The 24,927-nt window shown below is 39.8% G+C and overlaps 1 protein-coding gene across 9 annotated transcripts in view; it reads left to right on the top strand.

Moving 5' to 3' along the window:
• The window catches only part of snap91a (synaptosome associated protein 91a), a 55,120-nt gene extending 30,559 nt beyond the window's left edge, over positions 1-24,561 (top strand). Inside the window, exons 9-28 of one of the 9 annotated variants that reach the window (XM_067602318.1) lie at positions 4,343-4,404; positions 5,315-5,327; positions 5,573-5,739; positions 5,868-5,962; positions 8,193-8,207; positions 8,551-8,769; positions 10,710-10,787; positions 12,578-12,826; positions 13,995-14,078; positions 14,371-14,439; positions 14,799-14,930; positions 16,316-16,387; positions 17,267-17,503; positions 19,426-19,608; positions 19,709-19,727; positions 20,422-20,512; positions 20,733-20,828; positions 20,963-21,097; positions 21,239-21,327; positions 22,313-24,561. In XM_067602318.1, coding sequence (XP_067458419.1) covers positions 4,343-4,404; positions 5,315-5,327; positions 5,573-5,739; positions 5,868-5,962; positions 8,193-8,207; positions 8,551-8,769; positions 10,710-10,787; positions 12,578-12,826; positions 13,995-14,078; positions 14,371-14,439; positions 14,799-14,930; positions 16,316-16,387; positions 17,267-17,503; positions 19,426-19,608; positions 19,709-19,727; positions 20,422-20,512; positions 20,733-20,828; positions 20,963-21,097; positions 21,239-21,319 — 2,097 coding nt within the window. In that variant the 3' untranslated portion in view covers positions 21,320-21,327; positions 22,313-24,561. Of the gene's footprint in view, positions 1-4,342; positions 4,405-5,314; positions 5,328-5,572; positions 5,740-5,867; positions 5,963-8,192; positions 8,208-8,550; positions 8,770-10,709; positions 10,788-12,577; positions 12,827-13,994; positions 14,079-14,370; positions 14,440-14,798; positions 14,931-16,240; positions 16,388-17,266; positions 17,504-19,410; positions 19,609-19,708; positions 19,728-20,421; positions 20,513-20,732; positions 20,829-20,962; positions 21,098-21,238; positions 21,328-22,312 lie in introns of those variants that run through there. The other 8 variants (XM_067602317.1, XM_067602319.1, XM_067602320.1 and 5 more) reach the window with 8 other exon arrangements.
• Positions 24,562-24,927: the final 366 nt, after the last annotated feature.

The raw sequence follows: 24,927 nt of genomic DNA on the forward strand, positions 1-24,927 counted from the left end.
AGGGATTTGTTGGCTTTGTAGGCTTGCAAACCTGCTACTGAAGGACAGTTGCAAGACTAGCTTGAGTCAAGGCTAACTGTATTAGTATTAGTGTATTAGTTCACTTGGTTTGTGGCTACAAAATGTCTTCCTGTCGATTTTTGTACTCACGGGTCAAAACTGACCCGGTTGGGATTGACTGTTTATAAAGCATAAAGTATAAATTATCACCCAATTCTGTGTTAGACCTTTTAGTCAACTTCATTCCAACTCATTATCACGTTTTTCACTTCTTTTTGGAATTTATGGTCACTAGACCTCATTTACATGACATACCTCGTTTTTAGTTAAAAAAAAGGCAGAAATTATAAATGATTTTGACAAACATATGTCGATGGATTATCATATACTGATATAAATCAAAGTTTAGTCAGCATACTGTTTTGAAATCATTTCAAATTTTTTAATGGCAGCACATAATGACACCTGTTGTCTTCCTGGGTCAAAATTGACGTGGTCTGGTTTGACTTTTTACAAAGCATAAACTATAAATTATCAACCAATTCTGTGTTATACTATTTAAGCTAACTTCATTCCAACTCATTACCACAAATTTACACTTCTATTTGGAATTCATGGTCAATAGACCATTTTTCATTTAAATGAAATTATACCTCGTTTTCGAGTAAAATAAACAGAAATTATGAGCTAATATGGATTATCACAGACTGGTATATGTCAAATATTAGCCATAATATTCCTAGGTCAAAATTGATCAATGCAATTTTATTCACAAATGAGCAAACAAAGAACAAAAAAGCATAAAAAAAACCCAAAACTTTTTTAACTTTTTAAAACTGTAACTTTAAAGAATAATTTCAGTTCATCTGGATTATGAATTAAAAAAGAAATAGTCCCTGTGTGTGTGTGTGTGTGTGTGTGTGCATGTGTGCGTGCGTGTGTTCATCTGCTGGAAAGCACATTAGTGTGACCCATTGCCCCAGTGCACCAACTAGTGGTGGCTGGGTCATATTTGACCCGGGAAGACAGATGCTATAAATTTGAATAAAACACCACAATACAATGAAAGCAGTGATCATTAATTTCATTTGCAAAAAGCGTACTATTGAACCATCCATGTTATTTTATGGCAATTAGATGAAAGAAACCCATATTTCTGATATAAAAACTTTTGAAAAATGGGTCAAATTTGACCTGCAGATAACAGGAGGATTAAAGGAAATTAAACATGCTCAGCCCCTTAAAGGGAATAATTGGACATTTTGAAATACCTCTATTCACTAAACAGAGTTAGATTAGATGATCGATACCACTCTCTTATCTGTACGCTAAATATAAATCTAGGGCCAGCAGGCCATTAATAAAGTTTAGCAAAAAGACTGTTTTTGCTTGTAAGCAGGCAGTGAGGCCAGCACTGTCTGCCAAATTGGGCTACTTTTTAATATATTCTTTGGGAAATTTGTGATAATTTGAGCTACTTTTTGTACCATTTGGACGGTTTACCCTGAAGAAAAGTAAGGTTTTCCTCCAAAAATCATCCCTTCCTCCCCTCCGAGTAGTGTAACACTGAGTTCAGTAGGACTGGCTCAACACACAATGACTAATGACCAACAGCAAAGCAAATGCCATTTCATTTCTCATCTAACTCTCAGTAAGAAAGTAAATAAACCTATTTCTCAAAATGTAAAACATTACTTTAAGGAGTTATTTGAGTGTGTTTTCACTTAAATTGTATATCCACTTTCCTTCAATCCATTTTACATGCAAGTTCTAGGAAGCATAACAGCAACAGACACAATCTCCACAGGCTGTGTTTATACTTGTTGCATTCAGTTGTGGGCTTTACTTGTAGGTGAACAGAGTTATTGCAGTAGAAAAAGAGCTTTTCCTGAGAAAGCTTCTCAAAATGTAATATGTCTTGCAGCAACATTACATTCGGATGTACTACCTATGGAGACATTTTATTTTCTTTGCCTCTTTAGTGATGATTTTCTGTTTAAATGTAAGTCTTACAAATATGTTGAATTAGTCTTCTGAATATTCCTGATATATTGATGTTATCTGGACATGTTTCAACTCTCACAGTCCTGTAGCTGTTTCCGACACTGTTAATATGCTGATTGGCTTTTAGCATAAAGCTGAGCTCTTTGTGTGGTGTTTGTGGTAAAATTAATTTCACAAAATTATTTCTGGTTGTTTTCAAGGAAAGACATTTAAGTGTTAGCCTGATAACATAAACAATGAATAAATAGTAGGTTTGTGACTGTATTTGAAAAAAATGGTGCCACTTTTCTTATTAGTATTTATTCTTATAAATTAGCAGAATAGGATCATTAATCTTCACACCCCCCTCTTTACTGTATGGAAAATAAAATGCAAATAATGTGTCCAGAAGAGCAAACTATAATCTCCAACATCCCTGAAACCAGCTGATAAATATCAGTCTGAGGTACCAATTTCTGCTCTCATCTCTTCAAGGAGGCATTACATCGGCACAAATAAGGCAGAATAATATTACATTCTCTCTGTCTTTGTAGCCGTGTTGTTATGTCATCACTCAGGTGCAGATGCATGCTGTTATTTTTCAAGCAGTGAGTAGATGCAGAAAATAATCTGCGGTGTCAGTCATATCAGATAATATTGTAAACATATGCCTGGAGGCTTGTTGCTGTCACATCCACAGGGAGATGGTTCTGCAGCTTTTACACTGGCCTCCTTGTATGTCTAAACATTGCAGTAATAGAGCTCTTATGTTTGTCCTTTATCTGCGGAATAGCAACCTTTGTACTTGGCGGTGAGGACAGACACTTAAAAATCTACGGATGATAAACTGTCTAGTCATTCCATTCAATGCCAAGACAAAACATTTATCAGTCTCTCTGCCTTGTTGGTCTCTCAAAGTTTTAGGGTAATAAACTAGACAGCTCTGAATTGATAGATCAAGGGCATGGAGCAGGGAATCAAGGAAAGTGAATTAGTGACTTATTTCATTGCTTGAGTGACCTCTCTTAATAAGCTTGATGGATATTGTAATATCCATTTTATTGCATGTTGGGAAGTGATAATGTCCCATTAGCCTGGTTGAGAATGCAGTTTTGCATCGTGGCTGACTGACAGTTCTCTCTGTTAGCATGAAGATTTAACGTTTTTCTTCTGTTACTGTTTTATTGTTAATTGTTATTTTTATATCCTGCTTTATCCCCCTCTCATTGTTCCATTTCCTGTGTTACATTTGGAATGTGCAATTGATCAAAGTACTTATATTTTAAAGCAGTTAACAGATGTTAACTGGTCATGTTCTTTTATGTCAAGTCACCTCAGGTGTATTTATATAGTAATTCATCATACATGTACATAAGAATTTGCAAAGAGAAGACATATCAAGTGTTGCAGAACAGTTCAATATAAAAAAAAAATATGAATTCTAGGACAGGTTACATAATGAAGGACGCAATTTTGCAATACTGTGAAGAAAGAAGAATGCTGTGTTTGTGGTGTGATTGATTAATTACAGTTGGATGAGTCATGCCAGGATTTTAAACTTTTGGACAAACATATATTTAATTTTTGCCAGTATTTTGGATAGCATATTTTTTTTAGTGTAAATGCTTCATTTTTTGCAATTTGCGATCAGTTGTTATTGCTCTATAATTGGCATGTGGATTTGAGTACATGGTTGGTTTAGCAGTTAAAAGTAAGAAAATAATTGAGGATAATTTCACATATAAATATATATATAGCATAAAACAGTGAATCTAACCCTGAACTTTGAAGCAGTGCATTCAGAGATGAATAAAGAAGAACCAGTACTGAAAGTCAGGGCTGTCAGGTCAATGTTGATTAGATTAATCTGGGTAATCGGTAGAAATAAACTAGAAATGTATAAATGTTACAGTATATTGACCTATGTGCTATCTGTGTGGAAGTGTATTTTCTGAAACCAGTGTTTACATTTTTTACAAGGACTAGTTCACCTCAAAAATGTGTTTTTAGGTTTTTCATTTTCAAGTGAATAATTCCTTTAACCTGTTAACTGGTTTCTTTGCAGTAGCTTTACAAGAGCTCTATGTGTGTGCTAATGTAATGCTGTAATGCTCACAGACACATTAAACAGTATATTGTCTTGTAATGTCTGCTGGGTGTCTCATGGTATTGTATCACTGCAGGACATATCCTACTGAATGCATGACCAGGGCTTTTATTTGATTTTGTTGTCCACAGTCCTCCGCTGTGATTCTCTGGAGTGTAATCAGTATCACCATCCTCTCATACTCAACATGTGAGCTAGTGTTGATAACAGTAGTAGTCCTTGTTGTAGTAGCCTCTCTGTATCACTCTGCAGGCCCCGGAAAGTCTTCTGGAGTCCCTGGAGACCCACCTCAACACTCTGGAGGGGAAGAAGCCGTAAGTAGTTAATCCCTAACTGGTGTTTTTCATTGTTTACCAGAGCTGAAGCATCAGTGATCCTGTAGTTCAATGGTTTAGCCATGTCTGTAGTGATTTTGGCCCAGGATAGTTTGTCAGGCCAACATGCACCTGGATATGTTTGGTGCTTTCAGAAGAGTTAAGGTCTTTCTGTGTGGCCAGTTTGATCTTTTATCAGTTGTAGTTCATCAGTAACTACTCTATGTCTCTATTATTGTCTGTTGCTTCTCTAACATGTTATTTCCTCTTATCTTTATCTAACTAAGAGAGGATAAGTAAGTATTGTCTGTCAATAGGAATATAACTTGTAAATACTAATTGACATCATTTGTAGTCAAACTTTTTTTTATTTAATTTTTTGTTCTCTTTTATCAGTTTACAGTTTTCAGTGATTCTATAGAAATGACATCTGAACAAGCCACCGACATCAATATTGTTGTGTATTAAAGACTTGTTCAAGATGTACTTCTATATTTTGTGACCTAAAATCATTTGCATCATTATTGTCATTGACATACAATGCCAGGTCTTGACTTGGCTTGAGGTGTCATTACTAATATATTTGTCCTTTACAATCAGCCCCCAACTTCTACAAAGCTTTAGAAGCATGCCATTCAAACCATTCACCTCTTCCTTTGTGCCTGTAATGTTGAAAAGTAAAGCTTTGTTGAAGTGGAGCTGGGGCCAAGATGCCATTACTCAGCAGTGCAGAGTGGATCCATTAATTGCAAATGTTTACTTAATGGAATTGCTTTGAAATGCTGCCTGCCTGAAAACACCAAAGTGATACTTAAGCTGTCATTTTTCCTCCCATCTCAGTAACAGTAATCATGTTTCAGTGTGTACATCATTACGCTTTTTAACTCATATGCTATCATTGTTTTTGCAGATCGCCCACCAAGGTAAGCTATGTTTTATTATAATCATTATGTAGTAATAATAATAATAATCTTTATTTATATAGCCCTTTTCAATGTCAAGTTGGATATTTACAGAGCAGCATATGAACAAGTAAAAATATCATCCTTAACAGTTTCTACTAAAGAGAGGATTCATTGTGAATTCATGTGTTAAAAAATTGTTGAATCACATCAGCTTACATAACTGTGTTGGTCACCATGTTAACGGGGGTCTTCCTCTGCGGCAGGATGCGACAGCCAACAACAGCTCGCCAGCTGCTGCTGCTGCACCAGCTAAGCCTGCACCTCCTGCTGCCGCCGGCGGGCCCCCTGCTCGCCCTGGGCCGCCTGCCAAACCTCCTCCGCCCTCTGTCACCCCCACCGCAGCAGCCCCCATCACCACCACCACCAGCAAGTAAGAGTCACTCAGCAATATTACAGAGTGTTTGAACTTGGCTGAATCAATAGCCGAGCATCAATATTACATTAGAAATTAACTCTCTCTGTCAACACACCCTCTTCTTTCTTTTTCTCTTGGTGTAGTGCCCTTGATGATGGGTTCCTGTTGGATCTAGACCCCATGTCCTCCTCGTCAGCAGGAGGTGCTGCAGCGACTTCCTCCACGACTGGATGGGGAGGTGAGAACATTCTGCTTTGTCAGTAATTGACTGTTTGCTAAGACCTGTCTTCCTTTGTTATTGTTGCACTCACCTGTCGAACTTTCCATTCTCAAATGGCACAAATGCAGTTTAATGTGATAACAGTGGGAGTTTTCACTAGAAATTCTTAGTAATTTTTGAAACAAAAGGGCAGACAAAAGCAGACTTCTTAACTGGAATAGATTTTATCAGCTGTAACCCTATAGCTAGCTAGCTAATTAAAACAGCATTAACTTCATGAATTGATTGAAAATGCTATCTCCAACTGACTTTTTAACATTTCCAGCTTATCTGTTTTAAATCAAGAACCCTGTAAAAGGGTCTTAAATATGCACTTGATGGTTTCGTATATGATGTTGTACCAGACTGAGAGTAAAGCTGTATGTCGTCGGCAAAATGTCAGCATCCTCCCCGTGATTCATGTAGATAGAGGATATGGAAATAAGTATTTTTCTTGCATTAAGGTGCAGATCTGTAATGCTAATATGATAATGAAAAATGCAAGATCAGACTGTTATTACAATCTAACTTAACCCTATTTGGCTGCTTAATTTGCATGTTCGCATTTTCAAACAGTACGTATGTTTGCACTTTCAACGTTACAAGAGAAAAGGGTTTTAGCATCCATTATGGGCAACCCTGCAGTGGTGAAATACTACACAGTGGATGTGCTAGTTGTGAATATAACCTGTAACCCCAGAAGAAACACTTGGTTACTACTGTAGGTAGTAAGCTAGTTAGCTACATATGCTAACCTTAAATTTACATGCCACTCCACAGCATGGAGAAATCCAAAGCTTGACGGGTCTGCATAGCCTAATTATGGTTGCTAAGCTATAACTGGGCAATCATTGTTCAGGGGAGGCATTTAGCTAACAGCTGTTTTCAGCTATGCCAAAAATAGATACGGATTGACCTTAACTTGAATCTACTTACAGAATAACATACCACTAAATGATGGACCACATTTAAATTCTGTCAAATTCACCTGCCAGTGTTTTGCATGTGTCATCCCATTAACTGCAAACACTCTTACATTACTGCCAACTATTTTCCAAAGCGGAAGGAAGGAGAAAATCAATTAAAAAACGTGTGGTATACTTCAAAAAATGGTTGGCAGTAATATATTACAAATTAATTACAAATATTTGATTTGTAATTAATGAGCTAAAATAAACAATAAACTAATCTTTTAGATGCTCTATATACTCCTTTAAAGAAGTGATACTATCTTTTATGTTTTTTATTTGACTTGTTCAATCTGTAGTGGTTTGAATAACAGAGCATTTCCATTATAAAGCTGCTGTTGCTCTTTGGCATGCCCTCTGTTTATCCCCACATCTCCACTGATACACTGAAGATGGCCAGATTCCAAATGTAGCCTTTCAAAGCCTAAATTACATCAAGGACCTTTTAGCTCTATTGGGCTTTACCATTAGTACACGATTTTTGTGCACCCGCAACAGCCATGGCAGGAGGCACTATGTTTTCGGGTTGTCTGTCCGTCCATCCCATTCTTGTGAACATGATGTCTCAGGAACGCCTTGAGGGAATTTCTTCAAATTTGGCACAAACAACCACTTGGACTCAAGGATGAACTGATTACATGGTGGCCAAAGGTCAAGGTTACTGACACTGTAACATCATAATGTTCTGTAACAACACTTCGGGCCATTATTCAACACCTTAATTCAGGAACAGAAGGGGAGATTGTAAACGTATTTCACATTTGGTCGGATACAGAATTGGTGACATTAATCTTGGGTGTCCACCTTGAAACTGTGGTGATTGTTTAGATCTTCTGTGCTGCCGCATTGAAGATGCGTGTGAAGAATCCACGTGAAGAAGCATTGTCTACTGTCAGGCCTACAACTTTGTGTTTTATCAGAATCAGCATGTGAACACATACAAGGAAAATACACTTAATACCTTTTGTTAAATTCCTTCAAAGTCTTCACTACAAGTATGATATGATAATATTATATAATATTAAATGAGTCTGAAGAGACATGGATGTAAATTGCAACTTGACTGGTTGGCGGAGGCACACAACCACAAGAGAGAATTTCTAGTTTTGTCTGGCTTGTTGTGTATAAGCGTGCAGATTTGTAGCTGTATAAGCTTAAAGATTTCTAAATTTCATCAGAGCATCTCCTTACTTTACACACTGTCATTCATTCTCTCTCTCTGTCTCTCTTCTGTTGTGCAGATCTCTTGGCTGACGGTGAGTATCCTGACATCACTCTGCTACAGGCTGAATATGAAAATGTCTGCAGGCGTTTGATTTTTCACTATCCAGCTAGGCTTTCTACAAAAAAATTCTCTATTGTTCTCTATTGTCTTTGTGTTAAGCTGAGTTATCAAAAAATAAATGGATTTTCACCTTTAGCACTTATATCCTACAGCTGATCTCTCACTAAACACAAAGCCTGTCTTTTTTTTTTTTAAATTTCAGTCTCTTTGACACTGCCGTCTTCCTCTTTTCTCTATTTTTTCGCCTCCTTTTACTCTCTTCTGGGGGTTGTGACTGGGTCGTGGCGTATGGATTGTCGGGTTTATCTGTGTAGCAACTCCAGCTGCCACTGACAGCGCCTCTGAAGCTCTCCTGGCGGAAGGAGAGTCTGATGCCGCTGATGCAGACGACACTGCTGCTGCCCCTGCAGCTGCTGCGTCCACAGCCGCCGCTGCTACTGCTACTACAGCCGCTGCAGCCACACCGGCGCCCGCCTCGCTGCCCGTCGCAGCCCTCACCACCACCTCAGCCACAGACATCGACCTTTTCGGAGGTCAGTGTGGTCAGAGGGCAGGATGTAGACCAACATACACAGCATGGTGGCCTGCCTGCTTATCTGCAACAAGCCCCGTCATCATTTAGTAATTTCTTGTTAGGTATCCTTTGGTAGTATTGGACAGGATTGGGATTTGAGTGTCACTCCCTAAACATGGCATACAACTATTTTCATGAGGAGTGCTACTGTAAATCATTTAAATTGTATAGAATAACTGGAAAAGCATACAGACTTTTTCCAGTCAGATGATAATTATCTCACCTTGAGAATTAATGCAACATGAAATCATGCTAAACCTGATAAAAACATATATACATAGACAGTATGACAATTCAGTAAGTAGCCAGCACCAGTACAGTTGTAATTAGGCAGATTGGTCTATATCTGTTATGAACACACAGAAGGGAACCAAACTCAGGACATGGAGAGGGATATGTGTGGTAAGAAAAGAGTTTTTATTGTAGGGAAAGATCTGGTGAGAGGCTGATGGCAGGGAATGGGGATCCAGCGACAGCAGGGTTGAATCAAGGTAATGGAGGAGTGTGTCGGCGTGAGCAGGACTGAATGAGGTGCAGTGTTGCAAGCAGGGATATATTGGAGACTTGATAGTTATTGACAGGCAGACAGACAAGCAGGAGGACAGGCAGGCAAGTAATGATCCTGGGACACAAGAGAAACAAGTTAACATGCAAGACACAAAGAAACTGAATCACTAGGAATAAAAAAGAAATTGGGCTTGAATCATAGCTACCACTGGTTGAAACAACAATCTGGCCAAGAGTGGGTGAAGAGCAGGGGTAGATATACTGCAAGCTGATGAACTGATGAGAGGCAGGTGAGCAGAGTGGGGGAGGTGATGAGCCGATTTCAGACAGGTGTGCAGGATGAGCAGAGCCAGGAGAAGGGGGACGACGCCCACGCCAACACACACACAAAGAAAACATAAACACATATAGAGACAGGCAGGGGAGCACTGGGAACACAGGGAATCTTCTGGTACCGTAACAATATCCTCACTTTTATCTAATGTTTTTACATCCCCAGTGATTTTGTCCCCAGTCGCCACTGTGCACACTAATGTGCTGACATGATGTCAAGGTTCCACACACCCTGTTTTGCACTGAGACTAAAACCTTAATCATTTGTGGCACATCCCAAAAATATGAGCCAGTTTAGTGGATTAATTGCTTTTCAGCAGGTTTATTCAACGCTGGGCAATTGTCACAAAACACTGATGTGTTTTGACATTAACATGCTTTGAGCATTCATCCGAGTGTTTCACAACCATTGTGTCGCACCTCAATAAACCAAATGCAGTGTAATTAATCTGCTATCATGACTCTTACTTTTGGGATATGTTGCTATGTGTTTTTTCTGTTTATCATCCTTAATGACCTTCTTCCTAATGGCTTACTAACAGTTTCATAAATATGTCACAATGATGAGTAGCTCACTTTTATTTAATGATATTTTGTTTTTTTTAATATTAATTTTAACATTAACTTTTTTATGAGTAGTAGTGACTTTTTGACTACTAAAAAACAGCAAATTGTGTATTTTTGTCAAAGAGAGACTTTGCCTTGTCCATCCCTGAACTTGACATTTTCCCTCTTGTCACAGAGTACAAGTAACTTGTGACAACTTGCCTCATTTCACAAGCCTGCACAGGTTGTGCACTCATTGAATGCAGCATTATGCAGCCCTCCAAAACCTCTCATGTGACTGATGGTACAGTCAGATGAATTACTGCAGTCACTGGGCTGCATATTTCTTGTATTCTCTGCTTTTTCCTGATGCTGACCTCTCATTTTTGTCCCCTGTCCATTCCATCTGTTTACTCATCTTTTGTTCTAAACATCCATGTGTCTGTGGGTGTGTTGGTCCGGGTGTTATGTTTTGCGTTTGCGTTCCGGCTGTTTTCGTCTGCAATACCATAGATGCGTTTGCACCTTCCCCAGGAGACGGTCCCGCTGCCGTGGCCCTGGGCCCTGCTGCTGATGCATTTGGTGAATCTGGTGGGTGACAAGACAGCTTTTTGTGGAAGTGTGTGCACGTGTGAGTGTATGGGTGTGTGTGTGTGAATGTGAAAGCTGTTGCTTTTACTATATTAAAGCTGCTTCTGCTTCTGTAGGAGACAGTAGAACAGGCATTTTGCCCTCAGGGCCTACTGTCTCACCCCAAATCCTGCTCTAATGCCCCAGTCATGGACCCTCCTCCCTCATCTCGACTACTCTTCTCCTCGTAATATTCACTCAGTGAATACTGCAGTAAAAAGCACAGCACAGCCTATACAGACTACAGACTATACTGTAGTCCAATAATGAATACCCTATGTTTTGATTACACTAACCCTGATGCTACCTAATTCTGATGATTATATAAATCATCTTGGAGCCTTTTTTTCCTTTTTCTTTTATTTAATTGCATGCAGTTTCTCTCTTTGGCCTAGTATGTAAAGCAGGACAAGGACCGGAGCAATCAGTGTAATGTCCATGAAATGTATTTGTTCAAATTTGTTTTCTTTATTATTCAAAATGACTCTTTAATGTACATTTTTGGAGCTCTGGTTTGTGCATAGTATACTAACCATAGCAGTAACAGAGCTATTGCCGTTTTAAGTTTATCTAACATGCTGTGGCATTAACTTTATTCTGCCCCCACACTTGAAGTGTTTTATTAATCACACCGGCTTTTTAGAAAACCTGCTCATTGGTCAGGTTTGTTGTTTAGTGATGAGAAAACAGATGTTCCATGTATCCCTAGTACATCACCAGAGTTTTTGATGTTCGACCACTTGCATTTTGCAAAGTAACAAGACATAAATGTGCTTTTTTTAAATGGTGTTCATGTTTTTTGATATAACAGGTCAAATATTAACTCTGAACACTAACTGATACAAACAGTGGAGAGGAGGAATCACTGAGAAACAATGTTATATTTTATTTAACTCCTCTCTATTGACTTTTATTTCTTCCTTTGAAGTGTGAAACTATAGTTAATATTGACCAAGTTACACAATGTTTACCACCAGATCAAACAGTTACTACCTGGTGAGAATGAATTTTAATCCCTGTCTTATATGATCTGGTGAGTGTAATATATGGCTAACAATTTTTAATTTGAGGAAATACTCTAGATGGCATGAATTAAGCAGCTGTAATGTTGAAGCACTGTGTCTTAATGCTTCAGCTTTAGCACCAGTGCTCAGAGAAAAGAATAAATCATTGTAGATTTCACTCTATGGAAAGTTGAGCCAAGTGTAAATTGGTTTTGACTGTTAAAATGACTTTTATAAGATCCTTGCTCTTAATAACATGTCATAGCAGTTATATAATGTTATGATTTATTGGTCCCATGCAGGTACAGTCAAGTGTCAGTGTAGTTGTAGTGGCCCAATATCACAGCCTGTAGTACACTAACATGTAGGTCACATTGCAAATGATGTACCAGGGATGCATGGATGATTTTGGTGTTTGTTCTCATCAGTCACAGGGTAGATTGGCCAGTCAACCAAAATTTGTTCTACATCGCCTACTTCACAGTGAGAAGTATAGCTCCCCGGTGTATGTTGTTGGTTGTGGATGCAGTACTGAAGTTAATGAGTGACCACGTGTTTGACTGGTTTAATTTCTTTGTGCCTAATCCTCATTAGGAGCTTCAGAGGCCTCACAAATAAGCTTTTTACAGTGTTTGTTGTTTTAACAAACCCTCAATCCCCCTCCCCCTACCCACCACCCCTTCCCCTTCTTCTCTCATCATAACCCCCCTAACCCCTAAAAACCACCTCCTGCTGCTCTTCCTGAAGACCCCTTCGCTACGACGGAGGGGAGTGCGGACATTGCTCCAGAGCTGGACCTGTTCGCTATGAGGCCTGCTGACACGGGGGCTGCCGTCGTCACACCTTCCACCTCTAGTGAGGCGCCGACCATCGCTGCCCCGATCGCTGCCCCCGCTGCCCCCACCCCTTCTTCCACCACCACCACTACCACCACAACCACCACCGACACCACCACCACAGAGTCTGCAGCCGCCCCGACTCTAGATATCTTTGGTGGTAAAGTCCTCTCGCTCTCATTATGCCTCTCACTGCATTGCCCTGCATTATGACAATGATTATGAAGGTTTTGATGATGATGATGACGATGATGATGACGATGATTGTATTGCTCTTGCCACTGATGATATGATAGTGACAATGATAATTTACCCAGTCCCTACATCTCAGATTTGTTTTTTTTTATTTTCCATGATGCCCTTCCTGATCTAGATCCAGATCATTTAATTGACCATTAAATTAATCAAGCAACTTGACCTCCTCTGCAAAACTGAAATAATTTTAATATAAATATGAAATTCATTATGTTTGCCACTTTAAAAATCAATCCCATCAATTATTTATTTTTTCGCGACCAAATCCGATATTGGACGTTGCTAACTTTTTTTGTCAACAGAGGTGGCTCAACTTGCTTTGATTATTAACCTAATACTAACAAAGAGACTGCCAAATGTTAGAGGGAAGAAAAACGTTTTCTTCTCCTGCTTGTGACAGATATTTCAGATATTGACAGCTATGAATGCTTTATTGTAGCTGATGCACTTTAGTTAAAGGGGAATATTGCTAAACTTCAAAATTCTCATGAGGGTTTCCACCAGATGCTTCAGTTACCTTCCACAGTAGATAGTATAAATAGTACAGATGTTAGCCCTGTGATAGACTGGTGACCCATGTTGATTGTTTGCATTTTGCACCGTAAATCGTGGAATGGAGCTCAGAAATTGGAATTTTCTTCCGACTTGTATGGAACACACCATTAGCACTGTCATTGTGGATATGTTAGCACGCTTGCATTAGCATTTAGCTCAAAAGCACCACTGTGCATGTGCACAGCCTTACAGAGTCGCCAGCATGACTGTAGGCTTTTGTTACTGAATATCATAGAGATTTGAAAAATAACTCTACAGTTATTTCTGGTCATTTAATCAAAGTTCACTAACAAAAATATGAAAGTTTTGTATTCATGCTGAAGTTGGGCAATATTCTCTTTTAACTTTTTCACTGTTTCATTTTGCATTGCACTGAACAGATACAGAGCAGCTTACCCGTTTATTAATCAAAATATCTGCTCTCTCTGCTTTCCCTCATCTTTCTTCTTAACTCATCATTCTGTTTGCACTTGACTTGAAATCTGAATGTACATATGATTGTGTGTCCTTGTTCTTAGATATGTTTGATTCTATGCCTGAGCAAAGCCCTACCACTGAATCCAAAGCTGCTACCACTCCTAGCGTAGACCTTTTTGGTGCAGGTACAGGAGTTGATATCCATTTCTCTGTGTGTGGAACCTGTTCATCTCTTCTGGTTTCCATACGTCCACTCCTCTGTCAACTGTTTTATTTATCCTACACGTCTTGGTTTGTCCCCCATAGTGGTATGAGATCTGTGCATGCAACCCACTCGTCTAGTACTGGATTGTCCTTGTGGCTGCTTTCTATCTACGCTGTCTTTCTACCTGCCACGCTAATGCTTTTCTTTGCTCCCCGACCCCCACGGTTTTCTTCTTTCTCGTATTTTGCCTCTTGCTTGCGTTGGTAAATTAGACCTTCCTGCTGTTTCGCGCGGGCCCTCTCCTTTGCCCGAGCCGGCTCCGGTTGGAGACATTGTGACCGGTGAGTCAAGCTGCTTTACCTTTAGTTTCTCTTCCTCTTCTCATGAAGAGTGCAGCCAGCCTCCACTTATCATTGAAGTTTTTGCATGGTGCTGGTGTCTGCATACACATGCACACCAGTCCTGTACTTCCAGATGGTGCACACTTCAAGGATGTGGATACATAGATAAGATGCAGGGATGCTTGCTTCCTACTCCTGCTTCTTCTCTGCATTTCTGCTAGCCTTTTAGTCCAGGCATAATAACAGTGCATGAGCAGAGCATTCTCTTCTTGGAAGCTGTCACAGATAAATCTGGTTGTTTAGATCTGAGAGTAATTTAATCTCTCCCTGCTTCTGTCTCTGCCTTTCTTCCTGTTTAGACTCGTTTGCAACTCCAGCTCCTGCTGCTCCTGCTGCCGCTGCTGCTCCTGCTGCAGCTCCCGCTGCAGCCCCCGTCCCAGAAGCCTCCTCTCCTCCCAAAGCAGAGCCAGCACCAGTTATTGACCTGCTGGGTACAGTACCTCACAGTGCACAAATACACACACACGCACTTCTTTGAAACAACATATGCTGTATAAAAGTTGTGCATCGTATAATTTTACTTTCTTCTGTCTTTCTGCTGGATGTTTTTATCACTCCTCAGTTGTTTCAAGTTCTCAGGTGAATGTTTGAACCAGCTGGGCTTATATTATCTAGATGTGATAGACTGTAGGTGTTAGTGCAAAACTATTTTCAGCTGTTTCTGGGTTAGACTGTAGACAGATCATAGACATAGAACAATAGTTGGCAGTAGCCCCCAGTTACATTGCCAAAATAATTATTACACTGTTTGTGTGTGTGTTTCTGTGGAGGTGTGATTTTTTTTAACAAAATGTGGTTTCAATTTTCAATTCAAATCAGTTTTATACAATGGTTAAGATTTAGCTATCCCGCTGGATTAAAAACAAGCAGTGTTCTTGAAGCTCCTCATTTTTAGCGTAGCTCTAGGGATGGCAGTGTAGGTCTGTCTGTCAGTCGGGTGATCCACAACTTTGGCCCAGACTGAAATATCATTTACTTCTATGGGATGGATTGCCATATGCATCAGCATATTTGCATTGTCATTGTGAGCATGTTAGCATGCTGATGTTAGCTTTTAGCTGGAAGCATCACTGTGCCTAATTACAGCCTCACAGAGCTGCTAGCATGGTTGCACATTCTTAGTCTTGTTGCTGTGTGTACCTGCACAGTTTGCACCAAGTCTTACTCCAAGACAAATAAAGCAACCTGTAGAAATGAATTGTATCAGTCTCTTACAGTCATTCTACTATGTTATGACAAAAAACTGAGGAAAATGGTCCCATCATGGCCAATTTTTTTCCATCTACACTTCCCAAGTTCCTAATTCCTGCATTGCTTTTTTTCACTTATTATTTCATATTTCAGTTATAGTTTTGCTGCTTCCCACTGATGCTCCACTTTTTACATGGTTAGGAGCCACTCCCTCTGATCCTCTTCTTGGTCACCGACTGTGCACTGAGCTCAGCACTGGTTTCAGTTCATTTAGGTTAGCAAATAAACATGGATAGAAACTATAGCAAAATAGCTCAGGATTAGGGTTATCATTCATAGTCCATCTCAAAAAGAGTTGCGCTCTCAGCAGCACGCCACCCTCCTCTTTCTTCCTCTACTCTCACCTTCTGTCTGCCCTCTAACAGGCTCTTAATAGATAAGACCCACCTTCTTGAAGCTTGGCAATCAGTCAAGACACAAATGACAATCTGTGGCCGTGACAGTCGGTTTGATCTGTCTCACTGTCTCCTACCCCCCCACCATGTCTCAGTGTGTGGTCCGGGGCTGACCTCTCACCCCTTTCTGCCCTCCATGCTGCATTGTGGATAACTGGACGGCCCTGCAGACTCCTTCAGTGCTCCTGTGGAGGAGACACAGAGCTCTGCTCCTGGAGGGCCTGGAGACGACCTGCTGGGAGGTGAGACTCCTGTCTGTAACTCTTTGGTTACATCAAAATATTTTAATGAAAATTATAGGATATCAAGTTGGAAAGGCTGAAAGGAGTAGCAAATTTTGGTAAAACGTCTGCAGTACTGTGAAAAAGTTTTTATGCCTTCAAATGTTTGATGGAAATGTGCTGATTAAGAAGTTATGCAGCAAGTAATGATGGAAATGCATTTGTAAAATTAATGGCACAGGCTCGGCACTACAGGTTGAATTTCATTACACAGCACTTCTGAAGTGGCTTTGGACTCATTTGGAAATGGCAAATATCTGTTCATCACAACTTCCTAGTCATTTCATGGCCACTGCCTCGCCCATGGATTACAGTATCACAAAAAAAGGGCAAAAAAAGTTTTTATCTTCGTGCAGCATGAATCATTAAGGAATATTTTCAACACACACAACATGCTCATACAGACAACAGACATCCTTTTCACATGGTAGCATTTGTGTATTGTACTTGATGTACCTGACCTATTTTCTTGTCTTTTCACCTATTTGCTTGTCTTGATGTAGATATGTTTTATTGTTACATGCCCCGTTTGGATAGTGTAATTCGTATTAGATGTTTCAAATCATTTTCAATAAGCTCTTTTGTTGTCACTGGTTTAGTAATTTGCTGTATCATATTCACTTTCTCTGTGCTGTATTCTCCTACTATTGGCTGCTGCAGTGATCAACTTTACCACACAGAGAAAACTCAAAATTGAATTTTGGTTGTAAAATGTCTTATGTGTCATCTGTTGTGCCAGTAATCATATTTAATGTGTGTTTCTCATGAAATCATGGTGATTCAGTCGAGAAACAACACACATGCTATTACAGTTGCAGTCCTGTCTGTTATATCCATCAGGCCTGATGTCTCCCACCCTGGCTCCCACCTCCGTCCCAGCTCTGGCTCCAGCCTTGGCTCCAGCTCTGATGCAGAACGATCTCCTGGAGTCTGGCTTTGACGCCCTAGGCTCACTTCCTTCTCCAACACCTCCAGTACCCGCTGCAGTGTCAGCGATACCTATAGTACCAGCAGCAGCAGCAGCAGCAGAACCTGCAACCACCACACCGGCGCCCTCTGGTGGCTTTGATGCTTCAAGTAAGTGTCCAGTGATACAGTATGTTTTAAAAGATTTCCTTTACATTTATTCTTTTTGTCTCATCTTAATCACTTAATACACTTTCATTTTCATGCTTTGTGAAATGTGAAACTTAAGAGAATTTGCTTTTTTCGTTCAAATTTGCACAAGTCTTCTGCTTGATGTGCATTAATTTTGTCTGGTTCATTAAAACTGAGCTCTCCCAACCATAGATAGACCTAGCCTGTCACTGTTATTACTGCTGTTCTTCCTGCTGAGAGCTTGACTTCTGCATGAATGACACACATTGACGTGCTGCCGTCACTGTCCTCCTTATTACATAAAACTGTTGTTCCTGCTGACTGCTTAACTCCTCAGCACTGCTTTCTCTCTCGCAATGATTTGTCTGTTTTTTTCTCTCAGTCTCTTTGATTCTTCTTCTCTTGCTGGACTCTTGCACATTCACAAATGCTGTGCTTTCTCCACCTCCTGCTCACCCCTCCACCCTCCACACAATTGACACATCTTTCTTTCTTTTTCCCTTTTTCTGCTATACACCTCTTCTCTTTTGCTCCATTTCAACCTCCCTCTCTCATCCTCACCCCTTCCACTCTGCTGGGTCATTGCTTGCTTCTTCTAATATGTAATTGGTGAGTTCAACCCACTGTGCATTACAGCATGTGCAGTTTGGGCAAGTCTCCCCTTCTGCAGGATGTTCCTACTTTGCATGTTGCAACTTAACCACTGGTTGTCTCCTGCATGAGGCAAAACTTACTTTTTTTTTTGTTTTTGTTTTTTTTGATAGAACTTGCCCCCAGTCTTTTACACTAGTGAGGGTTTTAACCATGTGCTACCAAGCCTAAACTCTGCAGTGGACAGGTTTTCATTTCAATCGTGCAATAATACACATTTCAATGATACATTTTTAAATGTATTCTGGAGTTGCAAATGAATACATTCAATTAATTTTGGGTCACATAACAAGCTAGGCACTATGCCATGTCTTATATTTAAGGTCTCAGTCTGCAGTCAAAAAATGTGATTGTCGTCAATAATTAGACCTCTTTGGTTGCTGCAAAGGTTGAAACATTATATATAAATTAGTTCATAGAGCATAAAGCCTTAGAAAGTTCTACTACACGATCTATAGTTACAACTCTGCTAACCTTTCAGCAATTTATTTTATAGGAATGTATAGATATTCTCAGCATTTGTGTTTAGAGCTAAATAACAAGTGTTAGCAAGCTAAGACGTTAAACTTTGATGGTAAACATTGTACCTGCTTAAAATCAGCATTATAGCATTGTTATTGTGAGCATGTTAGCATGCTGACATTAGCATTTAGCTTGAAACCTCACAGAGCTGCTAGCATGGCTTGAGTTCATCCTTATTATTCAGAGGCTTCTCAGTTAACTGCAGCTTACAAAACAATTAAAATTAACAAATGGTGTCAAAAATGAACAGTTTGGATGTAGCAGTATAATGTGGGATATTGTACAGTGATTATGGCATTATTAAAGCAGGGTTGCACATATTCCTTTAATACGCCTTCAACCAAAGGTAGACTGCTATACTGGTTGGTTGGAATGAAAACCTGCAAACTCTCAGGCCTTGTGACACATGGTTTAAAACCAGTCCTGTATTCCAAATTAAGACAGTGTTTGATTTGATGAAGTGTTACTATGTAAACTGGCTAGCAACTAGCTTAGTGCAGTTGCTCTAGTTACATCCCTTTGAATGCTCAAATATATTTAAAGTCCTACTTTGTGCATGCGATGCACACCTGACAGCTGATGCTGTCGCAGCTGGATTGTTTCCCTCACCGCACTGTCTGCCCTCTTCCTGTGTTATAGCTAGATTAGGGATTTGCAGGTTTGTAATCCATGTTGTTTCTCTGATGTCCTGCCATTCCCACCCTCTTCCCAAGTGTTTGGTGGATTAGGTGACTTGCTGATGCCTGCTGTAACGCCCCAGAGCACTGGGGGAAGCTCTGCTGGAAGCACAGCAGGAAGCATGGGAGCTCCCATCACAGGGGGAGGCATTGCAGCCGCTCCACCCGCCACCCCAACCCCTACCAAAACCATCGGAGGAGATCTGGACTCATCACTGGCCAACCTGATAGGAGGTAGACTGCAGCTTTTCCTGCCTGGCTCTCAAAGATTTCTGTTTATAAGAAACTCTTAAATAGAAACTGAGCTTGTTCTTCTTTCTTTCCTGTGTCCTAGACCTTGGAGTAAAGAAAAAGTAAGTATGTGTATGTTGATGTGGATTCAGTGAATGCATGTGCATGATAGTTGTGTAGGCTCCAACATATCTGCCTGGTTCATAGAACTGGATTTGTGAAAGAATAAATAAGATCCTAGGAGTTTGTGAAAATACAGAAAATCATATCATAATCATATGATGTAATGGGGCACAACAATTTCAAAGCTGATGAAGGTCGCTAGGTTTAAACATCATGTCTTCATGATGTTCATTTTAATCATTATGTCTTCAATGAATTTTTGGCCTTGAGAAACTGTTGCACCCAATTATATCATAGCTGCTTCCTTTAGTTTGCATCTCTCCAGAGCTCTTTTGGGCTTGGTGTTATTAAATCATAGCCACCAAATTAATAGGTTTTCCTCAGCCATTTGAATGTTTTCCCATCTTGGGATCAACACTTCATATGAATGCTCTGTTATGAGTGTTGATACAGCAGCAGTTTGATTTCATTAAGATTTCTTAATGAAGTCTTATTTTGGCAAATGGAATTTGAATGATAAAAGAGTACTGGAGCTCTTTACCTGTAGACCACTGTACTGTATGTTGCATCATCTTTGTTAGTCTACAACAGATTCTTTACAGTCACTAATCTTAGCATGAGCAGGATAATAACAAAAATGGCACAGTGGAGTCTTGCATCAGTCTGTGTTATTCTGTGTTTAATCTCCTTTAGGGATCCACTGAGTGAGAAGAAGCTGACTGGAGGAGCCAACTGGACACCCCAGGTAGCCCCCACAAGCTGGGCTGCAGCAGGAGCCCCCATGGTAAGAACAGCACTGACTCCTCATCCAAAAAGCTGTTTTATTTCTGCAAACTGAGCTTAGAGTTGTACATACTGCTTCAAACTCGTAAGATGTAGCTTTCAGCATACATTTGAATAATTCCTAACAAGCGTAAGACATGAACTAAATGTGTTATTGCTTTGTGTTTTGTGTAAGAACATACAGCAGCTGATGGTCTGACCTCTGCTTTCTGTCTCTATAGGCTGGTGCCGCTCCTGGAGCTCCTGGGGCGCCAGGAGCAGCTCCACCCGGTGGAGCCATGGTGCCACCAATGAGTGCACAGCCTGGCTTCGGCATGGTGAGCATTTCATTCATAGTAAAATTTCTAGTATACAAATGTATATTTCATATACATCCAAATGATCTTGAAGGCAGAAGATGATTAATCAGCCTCATGAAACCCCCTCCACTGTGTTCTCCCTGTCTCACCAGTCTGCTGCAGGAGGCCCTGGAGCTCCCATGATGCAGCCCATGATGGGGCAGCCTCTGATGGGGCAACCCATGATGAGACCTCCCTTCGCTGGGGTGGCCGGAGCTGCACCCGGAGCCGCTGCACCAGGAGCACCGGTAACAAACCTTTAGTTACCAATAATTCCATTCATCTACAAATTAATCCATGCATCACAGAAAACTAATTATACTCTTATATTTCTAACTATCACTACATGTCTTGCCAACTGGTTAAGTTGTTCTGTTTTTATTTCACAGCTTTCTCCAGGACCTACAAGCCAGAGTCCTAAAAAGCCCAAGGATCCTCTGGCAGAACTCGATCTCAAGGACTTCTTATAACGCCCCAGGTGGGAGCTCAGGACACATGCAATAAGTTAAAACTTCCAGAAATATGTGATGCTGCATTCATATTGTGGTGGCACATGGTAGTTAATCAGCTGCCAGCTGAATGCTCATTCAATCATACTTAATGGAAAGAAGGATCAACTGGCCTAATTCTGGTCGAGATTGAGATTTGAGATCAGGAATTGGACTATTTAAATTTTCTTGCCACCATTATCTAATTTGTTTGCAGAGCTTTTAGTGTAGGCATTGGTATTGATCTCTGCTAATGCCTGTCACTCCTTCTCACATATACAGTTCCCTGCTACCAAGTACAGCACCTGAAGATGGAGCTGATGACCTATGTTTCAAACATTTTCTGCTCTCAGGATATTTTTTACTTTGGGCTTCACTCTTCAGTACCACTGCTAGCAACATTCTAGCCCATGACATTTAATTTGTATCTCGTTCCCCTCTCCTTCTTCATTAGACACTGAAACTCCCCCTCTAGCTGGCTGAGCCGAAAAAGAGTATTTTTGACATTTCCCCAAATATATTCTTCATCCTAATAATATAAAACAATTGACAATAAATTGAACAAAAACATAATTTTTGACTGTAAAAAGGGATGACTAAATGTGATTTCAGTTTGACTTCCAGCTGGCTTCCTTTTCATCACACAAATATTCAACTTTGTGATTCTTGCAAAGTCCACCTTCTTACATACTTGGCATTTAAATAGAACATTGAAAATGAATAGAATTATTGAGATTTTATTGGATCATTTGCTACTCAATGGTGCTATTCAAGGGACCATTGGGAATGCACATGAAGTAGTTGAATTTAATTTATGAAAATCACCACATAGCAATCGACACTGTCATCCTGTTGTGTGACCACAGCATCATTATTCAGCTTTTAGAGTAGTTCTTGCACTTCATTAAAATCCTACAAGGATCACATCATAATATGACTCCTATGTTAAAATATTCTCTCTTTCCTCTCTTCCAGCTGCTTTCTTCTCTGGAGCAGGGCCCTCTCACCATTTGCCTGGTGTCTATCAACATCTCAGGATGCCAGTGACCTTCCCCTCTCCCTCTGTTCAGCTACTCAACCTTAGAAGAGCCTCTTTTCTCCACCCTGCCTATCCACTCCCTGCCCCTCTCCTGTGTGATGTCGTAGCACAAACTGTGAAAGTGAACCATAGCGGATTATATATATATATATATAAATGAGAAAAAAATACAAGCGTGTGCTCATGTAGATGTACTAATCTTTTGTCTAAACAAAATCACACAAAACCCTGAAAAAAAAGTCCACAAAAAGTAAGTGAGAGAAAGCAAAGGCATATGTGTTTAGATTTATTTCTAGTGTTGAGTTGAATGATGGATGTGCTTTGGTGTCCTAAGCTCCACCCACAGCCCCATATCTGTCCCCCCCTCCTTGTAAAGGAGAAGGAGCTCTTCTTTGTCCCACTTCGATTGGATGAGAGTGGTAAACGAAGCCCCAGTAGATTTTGGAGAACCATGTCATGTGTTGTTTACAGAAAGGTCCTCTTTGATGTACATAGATTTCTCTGGCGAATTCGAGGATTACGTCTCTATTCTGTGTGTCTGTTGAAGAGAAATATAAATGTGAATCTGACATGAAATTGTAAGAAGTCGTGTGAGTATCCTTCTATTTCCCGTCATCATTTGAAAGTATTTGGAAACAAATATGAATACTGCTATATGATTAATATACTGTATATTACGAAACAACTTCTATGGGCTTCTGAATCCTACCAGAACAGCAAGTGATCCTTTTTGTTTGTTTCTTTTTTTAACTTGTGGCTTATTTTTCTATGTTTGTTTTTTTCGTCTTTTCGTCCTATGTTATTTATATGTTCTGTTTCTTTAAGAATATCCCACCAGACAGACTGCTGTCAATATTTGCTGGTATTGCTATTAAAGAACATATCTTGCAACTTAATTCCAGAGAAAATGCTTTAGTTATTAGTCACAGAGGTTAACTCAAACTGTTCCTCAATATAACTGTATAGCTGTCTTTTCCACTTCCTGTGTGGATCAGCACATTTTCATTTTATCTAAAAGATTTTTTTTCATAAATTTGCTGTCACATTTTCCAACAATAAGAGCAGATAATAAACAACATGGTGTTCCTGCAAGAAGGAGTTTTGTGGGTTTGTCACTTCACTGTGCACACTACAAAATCTCATTACAAAAAGACAGACTCAGGAACAGATTAAAGGTACCCTGTGAGTTTTTTTTCTAAACAAAGAAAGGTATGTTTACATTCTGTGTGTGTATCCTTGAGGCCTAACAAATGTGTTGAATGCATTTCCTCCCTCTTTAAACATTTGCAAAGCCAATTTTTGGAAAGAATTAAAACCTGCATTGTTTACATACATGTTTGCTAGCTTGCAGGCTGCTTCTCTGCCTTTTGCTGGAGCGCACAAGTGTGCCCATTTGCCCATGCATGCAATATGAACAAAACAGGGATCTGTTCATCAAAACATTGCACTATTACTACTAGTGGTCAGAAAACTCCAAGGGGTACCTTTAACTTCCATGTTACTAGCCTGTTGCACCCAGTGCTGTTGGAAAAAATGGGCCAAGTGACAGTGTTTCAACCTGCTTTGACAATGTTATAATTACAGCAAATTATAAAAGTTTCAACACACTAATCTATTCTGGTCACCTGAAAATGCCAAAAACGACAATGAGATCTGACATACTATTAAGACTTGTTTGCTGTTTGAACATATTGTTTGTTTGAGTTGTTGCTGACCTTTGACCCGCTGTCAATGGAACCGTTCTACTGTATGTGGCCAAATGGGAGCAATGCATACAATGCAGAAACCCACAGGAGGTCACAGTTGGTCCCCGGAAAGCATTTTTACACAGAGCACCTCTATTCCTGCTGACTAATAATAGAATTATGTTCTTAGGGTTGACATGCATTTGGACTGCTGTGTAACACCAGTGGCCCCAGTCCTGTGCTGTAAACTACAGACAGTTATAAAGCTCACTCTGTGTTGTCATCTCAGCGGTCTGTTTGTGAGACCAAGCGATTGGTTGTGAGAATCAGATGTGTTTCAGAGAAAATAATCAGAGATTATTCACATTTTTCATGACTGAATTATTAAAATTGTATTTTTGTTTAGTTTTAAATTTATTTTATTAACGATGGCTCTCCCCAGTGCATGTAAGCCCTTTGAGATGCAATAAATTCAATGACGGATTGAACTGCCCACAAAAGTTTTTCTTTTCTTCCATTCACCAACATTATAAAAGTTAGTTTGAAGTATTATTTTATGTCCCACCACATCAACAGTATCTTCATGACTGTTCACCAAGGCCAGATTTCCAAGTGGACATATTCCCAAATGCCTTTGGTGAATCAAAGTAAAGTTGGGGACAATACAATCAAAACAAAGAGCTAAGAAGAGCCACAGAGTTGGGTGATCATTTTGAGTGGTCTATGAGCAGCACCATTCCAATACACTTCATAATTTAATCTATTGTCAGTATGAAAATATTGATGAGAACAGCTTTAATGAGAACCTGGAGGTTGGCACAGAGGGTGGGAGAGTGGCTGATTCAAAAGGGGTCCAACAACAAATG

Source organism: Thunnus thynnus, chromosome 10 (assembly GCF_963924715.1).
Source record: "Thunnus thynnus chromosome 10, fThuThy2.1, whole genome shotgun sequence".
Lineage (NCBI taxonomy): Eukaryota > Metazoa > Chordata > Actinopteri > Scombriformes > Scombridae > Thunnus > Thunnus thynnus.